The sequence below is a fragment of the Temnothorax longispinosus genome, chromosome 3 (assembly GCF_030848805.1).
Source record: "Temnothorax longispinosus isolate EJ_2023e chromosome 3, Tlon_JGU_v1, whole genome shotgun sequence".
Lineage (NCBI taxonomy): Eukaryota > Metazoa > Arthropoda > Insecta > Hymenoptera > Formicidae > Temnothorax > Temnothorax longispinosus.
This window is the reverse complement of record NC_092360.1, coordinates 6,241,588-6,255,881: the sequence shown is the minus strand read 5'-3', so window position 1 is coordinate 6,255,881 and position 14,294 is coordinate 6,241,588. Positions and strand designations below refer to the sequence as shown.

General features: G+C 35.9%; 1 protein-coding gene across 1 annotated transcript in view; it reads right to left on the bottom strand.

The window, feature by feature from the left end:
* Positions 1-8,581, bottom strand: part of LOC139809573 (uncharacterized) — a 52,173-nt gene extending 43,592 nt beyond the window's left edge. Inside the window, exon 1 of the mRNA XM_071772543.1 lies at positions 8,506-8,581. Within this exon, the coding sequence (XP_071628644.1) occupies positions 8,506-8,566 (61 nt within the window). The 5' untranslated portion in view covers positions 8,567-8,581. The remainder of the gene's footprint in view (positions 1-8,505) is intronic.
* Between the last annotated feature and the right edge of the window lie 5,713 nt (positions 8,582-14,294).

The following is a 14,294-nucleotide window of genomic DNA, read 5'->3' as shown; positions in this document are numbered from 1 at the left end:
AGAGGAAACGAAGACGGGACAAGATAGAAGAGGATGAGCCAGACAGCGCCGGGCGGGCCCGACTGCAGGAAGTGGTACAAAATTATGAAGCGGTCAAACGGCACGTGTTGGACGTCGCGCGGTGCCGTTGGCCGACCGACCCCGTCGTCGGCGATGCCGGTGATCTCGAGAACTCGGGCAAACGGGCCCGAAAGAAACGATCCGTCAAAAGATGAGGCGAGGTCAAGCGCGGCAGTAAAAAGGGCGCGACACTTATCACGCACGTGCGTGCCTCTTGCGTGCTCTCGTGCACCTTCTCTTATATCCCTTCGAGCTCTATTTCTCGTTTTTACTTCTTATCCGACCGGTCCCGCATTACACTAGAATCCTATGATTTTCTCCCGGAAATGTTTTATCTACGACGAGACAGCTACTCACCGGTAGCAGACAGTATCTCCGGACCTGTGAGATGAAATTCCACATTGTAGAGAATGTACGATGAAATTCCACATTGTAGAGAATGTACGTTTCCACAGAATGCGCCCGAATGCAAGGACCGTGTTAAAATCGTCTTCCGAATCCTCGATTTTTCAACTTTCTTCTTCATTATATGAGTTTTATTTTTCTTCTACTATAATGTGTATCATATCTTCTCAGTTTTTATTTTCTTAATTCTATTATAAAAAATTTTATAAAATTTATATGTGTTTATCGCTTTTACACTATTATATATTTTACATATCTTTACTTATTCAATACTGTTTCAATGAAACTTTTTGGGCTCTTTAATAAGAAAATATGTGATACAAGTAAAGATATACGAATTATTATGGAGCTGTATAACAGCAAAGGATTTTGTATCAAACATTCACATTCTGTACTAAGAAAGGACGTCTCTCTTCGATAAATCAGCTTATTGTCATTCATATGATAAGGCGCGTCTCTAAACGCTGGCCAAAATGAGACACGTGGTTTTAGAAGAACTTTTAGAAGAATACATCCTGCTTCCTTTGTCAGATTTTCACTTCTTTGAAGAAAATTACATGGAGGTTTGGTAATGTAAAAAGTAAATTAAATTAGATTTGATTTCAAAACAGAGACATTACGTTTTCACTAATTAGTCATGTCATTAGTAAGTTTTAATTAGTCATCTAAATCGATTAGATTTCAGTATGTGTGAGAGCTCCACGTACGGAGATTCGGTAAGGTTAAAGGTCGATGAAAGCTTTCATTAAGGATATCACGTAGCTCCCAGCGTGTATACGCATTAGTAAACGGTATTAACGACTCGCCAGCACCTTTATTCATCCTTTCAGGGAAAGAACGGCAGGGAGACATCGGCGAGCGGAAACTCAAGTCCGGGCTAATAGAATTTATGGCGTTTAATTACGGAATTACATAATATCTCGGCTGTATTCTCGCGAGCGTCCCGCGCGGAACCGCCTCTGTGTTCGGCGGGTTCGTTAGTTTCTTAAAACTCGCTCGTATACACGGTGCGACCTTTAAGAAGTATAACGGAGACCGGCTAATTTGCCCGTGGCGAGCCGCGTCGTGCCCGCGATATCGTCGTGCAGCACGTTCTTTTTTTTTTTTCTTCATGCGCGTTTGCGTAAGTACTATCGCGCGTATCGGCGTGTGTACGTGCGTGTCGCAATTGTACGCATTATCATGTAAGGTACCTGTTCCCCGAGTCCGATGTCAAATCTTTGGGCGTGGGATAATTGCTCGGGCACTAATTACCACACAAACGCATACACGAGGAAAAGATATTGATTTCGGCGTTTCCGGTTGAGTCGATATAAGGCCGATAAATATTAAAGCCAATAATATTGTCATGTTTTATAGGTATCTGTCATTAAATACAATTAAAAACAAAATTTTAGTGAAATCGAAACGGAATTGCCATCACGGGCTGTAGTATACTCTTTTTTATCTAGAGAGAAAGTTTTTAATCCTTTTTTTTAAAAAAAACTTTCTATCTCATTTATTTGATGAAGAGTTTGATGAAAAAATAATAAATAAAATATGTAGTATATAAACATTGCTTAAAAAGCCATTTTTAAATGAAGAAATCCAATGTTAGAACTTTAAACTCCGTCTTTGAGATCCATTATTTGCATCCTTTTGTAGCACGAGAGATGATTTAAAAATAATCAGTCACATTGTTTTCGCAAATTTTAGAAATGCATTATTGAATGTCATCATTATTGAATGCATTATTGAATGTCATTATTGCAAACAACTTGATGTACACATATATTAGGGAAGAAAAAGCATTTCTCGCTGAACTATAATTGCAGCTGCGGGCAATTAATCGGAAAGCTAGCGATATAAAGCATCATGCCGGACATTACGCGTATATGGGAATCAAAGAGTGAGGCGTTGCCTTTCAATGCGCGTAATTACGAGCCCAGCGAGCAGTGAGAATCTATGTAAAACACGTTACAGAAGCGAGAGTGAAATGAGCGGCCAGAGATAAATCAGTGGCGCGTTTTCTTTTCCTTGCCGGAAGAGAAGTCATATTCTAAAAAGTACTATAGATACCTGCTCGCGATCACCACGTGCACTTCGATTCACTTGTAAATGTATATAATAGGTACATCCAAATGAAAATGGATCGCTTCCTTCTTGAAACAGAAAGAAAATTAGTCTATAAATTTATACACAGTTTATAACTATCTTAAAGGTTCGTGGAATTAAAACGGAAGCTGTTCTCGTGAGTTTAAAAATGTATTCGTATATACATAGTGAAATAACAATCTACATATACCTATCTGGAAAACATTTTCAAGAGATCCGACTTATCTATTATACATATTTTTTAGTTTTTAACATTAATAATGTTATTATGTATGTATAAATATAACTATGTATTCTTTTATAAATTCTTATAAATTTTTTTAGCAATTTTTAAATTGCTCGAGATTTTATTTACAGATGGATAATTTTAATGGTGCGCGAAGTGCCAATGTAGCATTAATTAAATATAGTAAATGTTAGTGTGTGCTAAAATGATTTGAAAACATTATTATTTCTGATGATACGCAATAACGAATAAAGGAAAAAAACTAGACTCGTGCCATCTTTCACTCGATCATTTCGGACTTCATCATCGTCTTATCGGTCAATCGCGAAGCATGCCTTCGTTACCCGACGAATTCAAGTCGTAAATAAAAGCGCTTCCTCATCACTCGAGACTTTCCTAGTTCCTCTCCGATGAGCCACCCTGCGTGATGCTCTTACGTATACCCGTCTCTACGTGTGTACCAATCCGCGTGCACCGACACGCTTTTGCTACCTACGAGCGCACACGCGCTTGCACGCGTATAATCAGGCGCGGATTAAATCGGTACCAAAGAAAGAGCGAAAGTCATTATCCGTTGATATGAAATCTGATGTGGGTTAGTAAATTGAAACAGAGACGCGGAATTGCAGAAAGAATATCAAAATAACAAGTTTTATACGTTTCTAATTATCATTTTATAGATGTAAAATAAAGGTGGTAGATATTGTTCGTAGTAAAAACGTTTCTAACGTCTAAGTTGGTTTTATCTCCACCCCTCAAATTCACCATCAAGTCTACGGTGACGAATGATAGTGTAATATGAGATCGCAAGAATTCAGAAAATAGCCCGTTACTAATCACCGATTATCACGTTGCGTTTTAATTCCTTTCGACGACCTAGCTCCAAGTCTGCAGACGTCTGCATGCAGATACACGTGCGCAACGTTTATCAAGAAGCATCTCTTGGCTTTCTCGACTATGCGCCAAAAGTGCATGCACATATCGTAACAAATCGCTCGACGTCGCGAGAGAGACTACTATTTACTATCTATCTATGTAATTAGCAATGGATATTTTCTTATTGGAGATTTCACCGATTTAAACAAAGAATATAAGATCATCGAGTTAAAAATTATTACAAATTTATTTCTCAATTAATCTGGGATATATATTTTTTAAATAGCAAATTAATATCGCTTTGAGATTACTGACAGATCTCTCGTGTCAAATAGAGAATATACGATTTCGGCGAGGCAGAAATCGTACGTGTCTCTCCTCCTCTTTGTATCCGCTTTATGAGTACGCTTGCTCGAGCGAGCGCGAACGCACGTATGCGCGCGAGCGTACGAGTATCTCGGCTGGCTGGTCGCCGGTTTCTCCCGCGCTAATTAGCAAAAGTTTGCTGTGCAATAAACGCGTCTAGCTTTACGTAACCCGACTGGACACTCGCGCGGATACGATGTGCACAATGCTGCTCGTTAATAGCCGCGTCCAATCTGTGTCCTGCCATCAAAATTGCTGAAATAATCTCACCAAACTTTCCTCAGCTTTCCTTATCCACGAATGGATCTTTCGTGAAATCTCGGTATGATGCTTATATATATATATATATATATAAGATAAAATTTGAGTTTTGGTGTTGAATCAAATATGATATTCAAAAGATTATTTTTATAATTAATCAAAATTATTTATCCTCTTGTAACTGGAATACAGAGATGGTATTTTATTCAAATCCATATTCAAATCTATAGCATCCTGTATTCTCATTTTTCAATTTTCTATTCATATAATGATATTTGATTTACTTAATTTCAAGATATTAGCACCGTACCAGATTTTCAAAGTTCAAGAATATCTTTTTGATTCTTACCATAAAATAAAGACGATTTCAGATTCAAATTCAGATTTTTACTTTTAAATCGTATATTTTATATACGATATTTTTTTTTGCACGTTGCGTTCAGCGAATGATATTGAGAACGCGTGCGGTGATCGTATCCGCGAACATCGAATAGAGCCCAGCCTCTCTCTTCCTGAATCGGCTCGCTATGGTGCCGTGGCCAAGAGCGCGCTTGTTTTCCGGAAAATTTCCTCGTACGTTCACCAGCCATTTCTGCTCGGACAACTCCGCATCGCTCACGCATTCAATGTCTCAATCAGTGGCGCTCTCCAATGAGACCAATCCTTTCAATAAATTTCTTTTCCACGTTTGAAGTATTAAAGAACAAAGATTCCGGATTAAGAAGATTAAATATGTGAGAAAAAGCTAGTAGAAAGAGCTAGCGAATATATTTATTAATGTTTTGAGGATTTTGCCCGACAATAATCATTGAATCAATATTTGATCACTTACATTTTATTATTATGCATATTTTCAGTGAAAGAATAATAGTAGAAAAATATTGAAGATAGTTATTCAAAAATACATCTTTTTTTGCATTTATATTTTTGTTTGTGGTATTTCTAAATTTTATACTTTTACTTAATAAAATAATTTTGGAAAACTTTATTTATACTAATGTAATTTATACAGATTTTATATAAAATCAAACATTTATGCTTCACAAGACAAGAAAATTTCATGGCAATATCTTAAAAAAAATTTTTTTATCATTAAAAAAGTAAAAAAAAAATAATACATCGATAAACGCTATTTTCGAATAATTTCGGAATCAATTGAACCATCAATTTATCTTAATAGCAGACAATTAGAATGACTAAAATAGGCAAAGAATGACGAAACTTTTACTCGCTGTTCCTCCTTTCCATTTTTAGACAGATTGTGGTCATGAAACTATATCATCACTATCATCAGTATGAATTAATTATAAACTATCTCCAACTTGCCGTTCCAGTTATAATACTCGAACAATAGCAAATAGTCGTAAAATTGATAGCGAAATAAATCAAAATCACAAAAAAAAGAAACTTTGTATCTATTTTTACCCAACGCTGATTATTACGTAAGATAGTCGCTCTCATGTTAATCCTGTTATTTCAATCAGGCTTAACTGAGCTTGACTTTTGATGAAAAAATGCATGAATGCTCTGTGCGTCTGTTATAAAGAAACTCGAGCCATTGTCGAGCCACTGCTACATTCCATCGCCATGAAAATCATAAAACTCTGGAGTAACCAAGCATTTCGACTCGTTTTATATTGTCTTTCGTTTGCACTGGATGTCTAAATTTAGATAAACAGAATTTTTGGCTGTAAAGAAAGTACAGAGATATGGAATCTAGCCTGACCTTCACGATGACATGAGAAAGCATATATGCTCTTACGTGACTATTCCTTCAACATCTGTGTTTCACTTGTGTTTAGAATATTAAATTTCTAACTGTTCTGCTAGCAGCTAGAATAAATGAAATTACTACATTGTTCAGCAAAATAACTTCTTTTTTTGAATGCCATATACGATCCTATTTACCAAATTGCTTTATCACGACACAATTTTGAGAAATTTGCAGTTAAAGTTGCAAAAAAGGCTTTTTTGTGTATTTTGACATATTATATATCTACGATATGTGACATGTTGGAGAAGGTTTATTGCAATCAAAATTAAGCACTTTGTTAGGGCTTTCAACCCGTAAAAGAAATTTGTTGTATCCAATTATGGTTAAAGAGATATTAATGATTAACATAGAGGCTATTGCGTCAAAGTTGCGATCTATATCGGACATTAAAGATCTAGTTTGATAATTAATTAATAATAAAATAATTTAATTTAATTGAAAAATCTTTTCGAAATGTTTTTACAGTGCATTCATCGTTGTTAGGTAAAATAGTTTTTCTTTAAATATAAGAAACAACAATAAAAAGTATGTAATGCGTTAGAATTAAGAAATAGATTATGCCAATTTGTATTTGTCGATCTCTTACGTAGGAGGCACTTTCATCTCTACAGAGCCCCGTTATCTCGTGATATATATTTAAGTACTTTCTTGTGCTTCAGTGGTTGCACGAGAAGTCTGGTTGTTCCGTGGAGAGAAGAAACGCGATTCGAATATGAGGACAGGTAAGTGGTCTCTGACTAAGACAATCAATCTAGGAAAAGTCAGGTATCTCGGTTGAAAGATCTGATGGCTGTTTGGCAAAGCCAACAGAATCATCTTTATAAATAGCATATCGTGTGCAATACGCAAATACATATTAATCTTGTTTAAGTAGAAATATTTGTATTAGTTTCCTTTATTTTCGACATGTATATATACGTTATTTTGATTTCTTTAATTTTAAGGAGTATAATAATACGTATAATAATAAAAAAAATTTTGTATTATATTTTTTATACTAAAATGTCTCACAATCAACTTATTATTAGTATTTTTATAGTAAATTTCATAATTGCAACAAAGAAATAAAGTCTTTTAACAAATCATAATAAGCTACATCAGATTTAAATTAACAATCCCACTATGGAAAAAGGTCTGATATATTTATTCTAATGCATCTCTACCTGAAAATCAATTTTCGAATGAAACGCGACATAAATCACAAACGAGAGAATCGGAGAAGCGACTGATTTTCAGATATTTCCAAGCGTTCACGAGCGATATCAGTAATCGGCGTACGTGGTCACGGGCCATGTCAGCGTCTAACGGGGCAATCGTGCAGAAACGGTAGATAGTAGCGAGGAACAAGACGAATGAAGAGGAAGAAGAAGAGGACGATGTGAGGAAAGCGGAGGATGAGGACGGCAGGGAGGAAATCGGGGGACTCAGAATCGGGCGGTGCATCGTTAATGCAGATTGCCCGATTGTGAGTTTCATTCGATGAATCATGTGCTTTCCGGAGTGCGTGTCTGCACGCATATCGAGACACGTATTGTCGAGGGTTTGAGAGTACCCGATGACTCATCGCGAAATTTTCTAATGCACGACTCCGCCGAAATAACGCCCTCTAAATATCGCATTAAGTAAAAAAGACTGTGCGTCTCATCCGCATCTATATCTACTTTCTTAAGTGACGGTAGGCAAGAACAATATTAAAACAAATTTGGTAATTTAATCGTTTAAACCTTTGATAAACCTTGCAAACGTAGTACTTATAGGATTATTTATTTGAGTCATGTGTCACTAAATTGTCTGTGATTGTGTATTTTCCTCACGAATATCCAAATTTGGAGAATTCGATTCGATTACACTATGACAGAATACACGATAAGTATTCTGTCATAGGCGGAATTATTTCTGAATCGGGAAAATACCAATCGATCGTACGCGATATAAATATTCGTTCCGAGAAATTCTGGACGAACAAAGAGATTCATGAGAATAACACGTCATAGGTTCATATCAGTTAGATCCGTAAGAGATACAATCAAAAAAATTGATAAAATATTTACAAGAAAATACTGCTTTCACATATTTTAAAGATAAACTTTTCGATGAAAAACGTACATAAAAATTAAAAAAATTCCGTCTCTTCCTGAAGGAATGTACAGAATGTACAGTATTTCCATGAAAAACATTGCTCAAAGTATAAAATTACTCGATGTAACCAGCAGATTAAATACAAATTGTCCATTGTGACATCTAATTGTAGGCAAATTGCTTCAAATATAATTAACATTCCAATAATTTTGTTTTACGGTTTATATGGAGCTTTGACATACTTTTTATCATAACGTACATCCATCCATTTATTCATCATGGATAAAAGTGGAGTTAATTTTCAACAGTACTAAGCACTATAAGCACACAATATGCCACATAAAACATCGCGCGGAGTACTCACTTATCTTTTCCATCTGAACCGCCCATTTTGCATCATCCGATCTTTGTTCCAGTTGAGCCATCGTTGCGATGACCGACCCTGCAATCGATAGGACGAATGCCGTCGCCGTCAGAAAAATCGCCAGCAGAAATGGATATGCGTGTACGAGGCGACGCGGGTCGATGGCGGAAGCCCGAAACGATCGCGGGGGATTCTTCTCTCGGGCGCGCGATCGTTTCACCGTTACGTCGTACGTGAGCGCTTTGCACATTCCTGGACCGTGTCCAGAAACGATCTGAATTCCAAATAACAGCTACCATAATCGGAGATTCAAAGTGCCCGACGGCCGTTGGTCTAGAATTCCGAATCGAATTATAGGACCCGACTCGCGAGACCGGCGCGGCGCGGCGCGGCGCGGAGCTTCGGAGCTACGTGAGATCGAGAATCAGATCCACCCTTGGGTTTCGCTCCAGTTATCGGCCAATGGCAGGCCAGATCCTTCCCTTAAATCTGGGCCAACTCTTTTCTAATGCCGAGACCAACCCCTTTCTTCGCGACAAGCGTGATCTTTTAACGTACGTGCCGACTGGTAATCCCAAAGGGATGTAGATACGTGAAAAATAAGTACCGAGGATCGTAACCTTTCGAGGACGGGTCGTTTATTTGCAGAAAGCAAATGTGATGCGCAGTGAACGAAAATAGACTCGGTATAATATGAATCCGTTCTGATAATATTATGAATCTCGCTCGTAAAATATCTCTATCGTTTGATAAGTTTCGACGATATTATCGAATGAGATACGACAAAACATTGTATAATATATCGTACGATATTTTCATATCTGTGTCTAGAGGATCTAACTTTCGTCTAATTGGAATATTTTTGTGTACAATGGTACGGAGCAAGAAAGGGGTAATTAATATTAAATTATTCTACATAAATTGTAATAATTTTACTAATAAAAAAATTATAATATATATTATATTATTAACCGTATATTTTATATAGGTTATGTATTATAGTATCATTTAAAAGCAATAAAATTCATAAAACTCAAAGAACAAAGTTTCAATATGCGTCGCACACATTATTATTTACATATTAACTTCGATATTATCCATTTCTCATAAATTATAATCCAATTACATATTAATCTTAATACTGCACTGGTTATCGATATTACTGTCAGTTTTATTTCATTTTAAACAAAAAAATTTATTATTATTATCGTAACCATTAATATATTTAGCACAACAGGGGATTATAACAGATTATCGATCTTAAACGATCAGAATTTCTTAAATTAATATTAGAAACGTGATGATCTAATCTCAAATCTTAAAGTATTAAAATGTAATGTTATATCTTTTAACTCCATCTCTTTTAACTGATTGTGAGGAAAAATTCTATTCCTGTTTCCGTAGTTTATTTTATGATATAACAATATTAAAAATATATTATTACATAGAAGAGCGATGCAAGTTTCACGTTATTGTACTAAGACTGTTGAGTAGATACGTAGAATAAGCCACTAATGAGACCACCAATGGGAGACTTGATTACTAGCAAAGTCGTCCACTTACGCTTGTTCCTGCATTTATCGTTCGAACAACGCATTAACAATACGATGGAGCTCTCGAGACGAGGAAACATTGCAAAGTTCGGCGATAATACTGCCTTGAGAAATTCCTTGAAAAATTTAGTATTAAATGAATACCATTTTAATTGTCAGACAAACGCTTGTGAGACAATTTCTTTGATATTGGGAAAAATGTAATTTTATATTTACGAGGTATTTTCTCAATATCGAATAGTATTTTAGTATTTCTTGCATATTATAACTCAGACAATTTCTTTGATATTCGAAAGAATACAATTTTATATTTACGAGACATTTCTTCAATATCGTGAAATATTTCGGAAGTGAATATTTCTATAAGTTTCCAGTCCATGTTATTATCGCTCTGAAACTTTTTGCATATTATAATTTTACATTGTTATTCACACATTCATAAGCGCGCGTGTATATGTGCAAGATGCAAAAATATTACATGCGCTATCTCGTATTAACGAATTACATATATATGCCTTTATATTTTATTAATACAAAATGCACATTTGATTTTGCTGCTACGAACTTTTCATTTTCTTTTGCCATCTGTGTGTCTTAAAACAAGAGAGTTCTAGACGAATGGATCGTATCGAGTAGCACCGTCATCCTTCGCATTATTATCATCGCTACGATAAGCGCAGTCAACCATTATTTACGCGGCAATTATACGACTGAAAGTCATTGTGTCTCTCTGCATGTAAAATAGTGCGTGCTGAATTCTAGATCATGACTTATGTATCCCGAGCTGACTGAGCGGGAATACTTTGAATCATCACGCACGCACGTTTGACAATTCAACATTTTCGCGAAGAAATTGTTTACAGAAATACGAATAATTCTGTTGCCATATCGCCATATGTGCCTCACGTTAAATCATTTCATACGGGCTTCATGAAATTTTACCCTAAAAATGATTTTGACGATCACTTTCACGAGATAATATCACGAAAATTTCGGCAGTCTTAGTGTTGAATGGGAACCATCTTTTCAAATATTTCTTAGCTTGAAATTATCAGCCTTGGTATAATTACGCAAAAATTATGATTCATGCATAGAAAATCATAGTGTTATATTTTCTAGTTATTATTAATCCGTCTTTATTATGTAATAATTTTCTCATGCTACTATTATTTTTATAAATTTTGCTCTTGCAACGCGAAATATTTTTTTGCTCGCTATTCAAGAGCGCTGTGCCGACAGCAGTCTGCGAATTACCATAAATGACATCTGACCATTGATACTTTTGCCTTATCGGCCAGCGTGATAAAGAGACTTCGTGCTGCCTCGGCACCGATGAGCGCAACTTCATTAGCAAGTAAGGTCATCGAAGAAGCGCAATATGCAAAGGTGACCGTGTGTCAATCTTCTACGTAAAGTCGTCTCAAATCTTCCGCGAATACATTATTCATACCGGCGACTCATTGAAAATCGGTATTTTTAACACTTGCAAATAGAATAAACGATTTAAGGCACATAGAAGATTAATTCCCCTATTTCTTTTTTTTAAATACAATCCATATAATATAAATATCTATTAACACAGCAATTATTTAAAAGTCATAGAAAATGTAGGAATGCGTAATTATTTAATCTATTTAATTTAAAAGTCAAAAGTAAATAAATGGAAATCTCTCGATTTAAAAAGATATATAAAAAGACATACGTGTGGAACTACAATCGATTTCGTTTTGCAGTAGAAAAGCGTTACGTAATTTATTAAATCCGAGAATCAACAAGGCTACATAATTAAAAATTATTTATTAAAACTAATAATTAATTGAACTGATAATTAAAATTGATAATTAATGTCGTTCATCACAATCAGGAAAAGACATTTCTTCATTTCGCGAAGAACTTAAAACACGTGATGATGATATTGAAAGCGATATATGTATCATATTGATACGGAGCAATTGAAACCAGACGAAGGCTGGACCACTGACGGAGATCTTGGCATAGTAGGGACATCTCCGCTTTCATTGGTCGGCTAAACGAAGCCAATAGAGAGCAAGGACGTCACGCTTGCGCAGCCTCCCGCTGCGTCCGCTCTCTGGCTCTTTCATCTTACTGCGGAGCAGAGATGACTTTGCCACAATTATTCAAGATAAGAAGAATTATTCGACCATATATTTTTTTAACACTTTGTCTCGAAAGAGATGAATATCCAACGATTCTAAAGTTGTGAGAATTACATTCTCAGAAAAGGAGAAAAAGAAAGCGTAGCAAGTTTTGATTTTAAATTTTTATAATCGAACAAGGACGTCACGCTTGCGCAGCCTCCCGCTGCGTCCGCTCTCTGGCTCTTTCATCTTACTGCAGAGCAGAGATGACTTTGCCACAATTATTCAAGATAAGAAGAATTATTCGACCATATATTTTTTTAACACTTTGTCTCGAAAGAGATGAATATCCAACGATTCTAAAGTTGTGAGAATTACATTCTCAGAAAAGGAGAAAAAGAAAGCGTAGCAAGTTTTGATTTTAAATTTTTATAATCGAACAAGGACGTCACGCTTGCGCAGCCTCCCGCTGCGTCCGCTCTCTGGCTCTTTCATCTTACTGCGGGGCAGAGATGACTTTGCCAGAATTATTCAAGATAAGAAGAATTATTCGACCATATATTTTTCTTTAACACTTTGTCTCGAAAGAGATGAATATCCAACAATTCTAAAGTTGTGAGAATTACATTCTCAGAAAAGGAGAAAAAGAAAGCGTATATAGCAAGTTTTGATTTTAAATTTTTATAATCGAACAAAAACCTTGGTGACATGAAAAGATATAGTTTATCTCGAAAACAATAAAATGATTTTTGTCCCAAATCTTCAACTTTTTTAATTTTGTAGATATTCAAGTTTCTGAAAATATCAAACAGACGTGCATCACATACATATATACACACGCAAACTCGCACACACACATATTGGAAAAATAATCAAGTAAAAAAAATAAGCGACAAAAAATATTTAAAGTCGTTTTACTTATTAAAGAACTTGTACAAGAATATAAAAAAGCATGCATAGCTATTTTTTTACGGTGTGAATCTCACATAGAGTGACACATATTTTTTTGTAATTTAAAACTACTTCTTGAATCTCGACAAAGCGGAAATTTCACACCTTTTCTTCGCTCGCAACCCTATTATTATTATATCAAGACCCCATATACCTGCGCCTTGGTTCCGGCGGAAACTACAAAAACAAATCAAAGCGCGTCCTCCCATCGGACAGGCGGAAATTGTCTTTATTTTCTCCTTCTTTCTCTTAACGTTTCAACCGAACATACGTCCGGTTGATGAGAGACATTCGACCACGACTCACTTCTAAAGAGATGGACGGCTTTAACTGCACGACAAAACTCTCGCAGAAACTCTTCTCTTTCGCAACTTTGTTATATTTTCACCAGAAGTCATTACTTTAAATTAATTTAACAGCACAATTTTTACCAGAGTTTTTAAATCTAAACAAATACAAATATCTATGTTTATTACATTACAATATTCATCATTCATTTTTCACTAATTAAATTATAAATAATAAATCTTTTACTGTTATCTTTTACTAATATAATAATTAATACTTGATTGTAAAATGTGTAGATTTAAAAATAAGTCGATCGTCTATTTTTAAACTTGCATTTTTCATTTTTCAAAATATTTCCGTCGTAGATAACAGTCATGTGCATATATTGACCATTAAAAAGACGCTATTGAATCATCCTCGTGTCGTCTTTTGGTTACATAATTTTATTATTTTAACGTTCTGCAAAATTAAACGCATATCGGACACCTATAAGGGTACCGGCCGTGGTTCACCAATCTTGGACCGGTTTACCCTCGTGGCCAGGTGAATCGAGGTTACGGACGAGGGAAGGTCCAGCGTGTCAAAGGTCGTATACCTGCACGCTTCCACAGGATTGTGCGGATATCTCGTATGCGCCTACCTGTTACGAGGGTTACATGGAAAACCTGATTCCCTTGGGATCAGTTTGGTCCTCGCGAATTAAAGGGATTGTGGACAAGAGTGGTCTTCAGGTTCGCAGGTCAGAACGGGGGTTCGGCCGGACTCGCGGCAACAACCGTCAGGGTCGTGCAGGTACATAACCCTTTTGTGGGTCCATCTAAAATGTCCTTACTCTAGGCGGGCTCTGAGCCGGCTGGGCGCGGCTCGAGAAAAGTTTAACGATAAAATGTGACACACG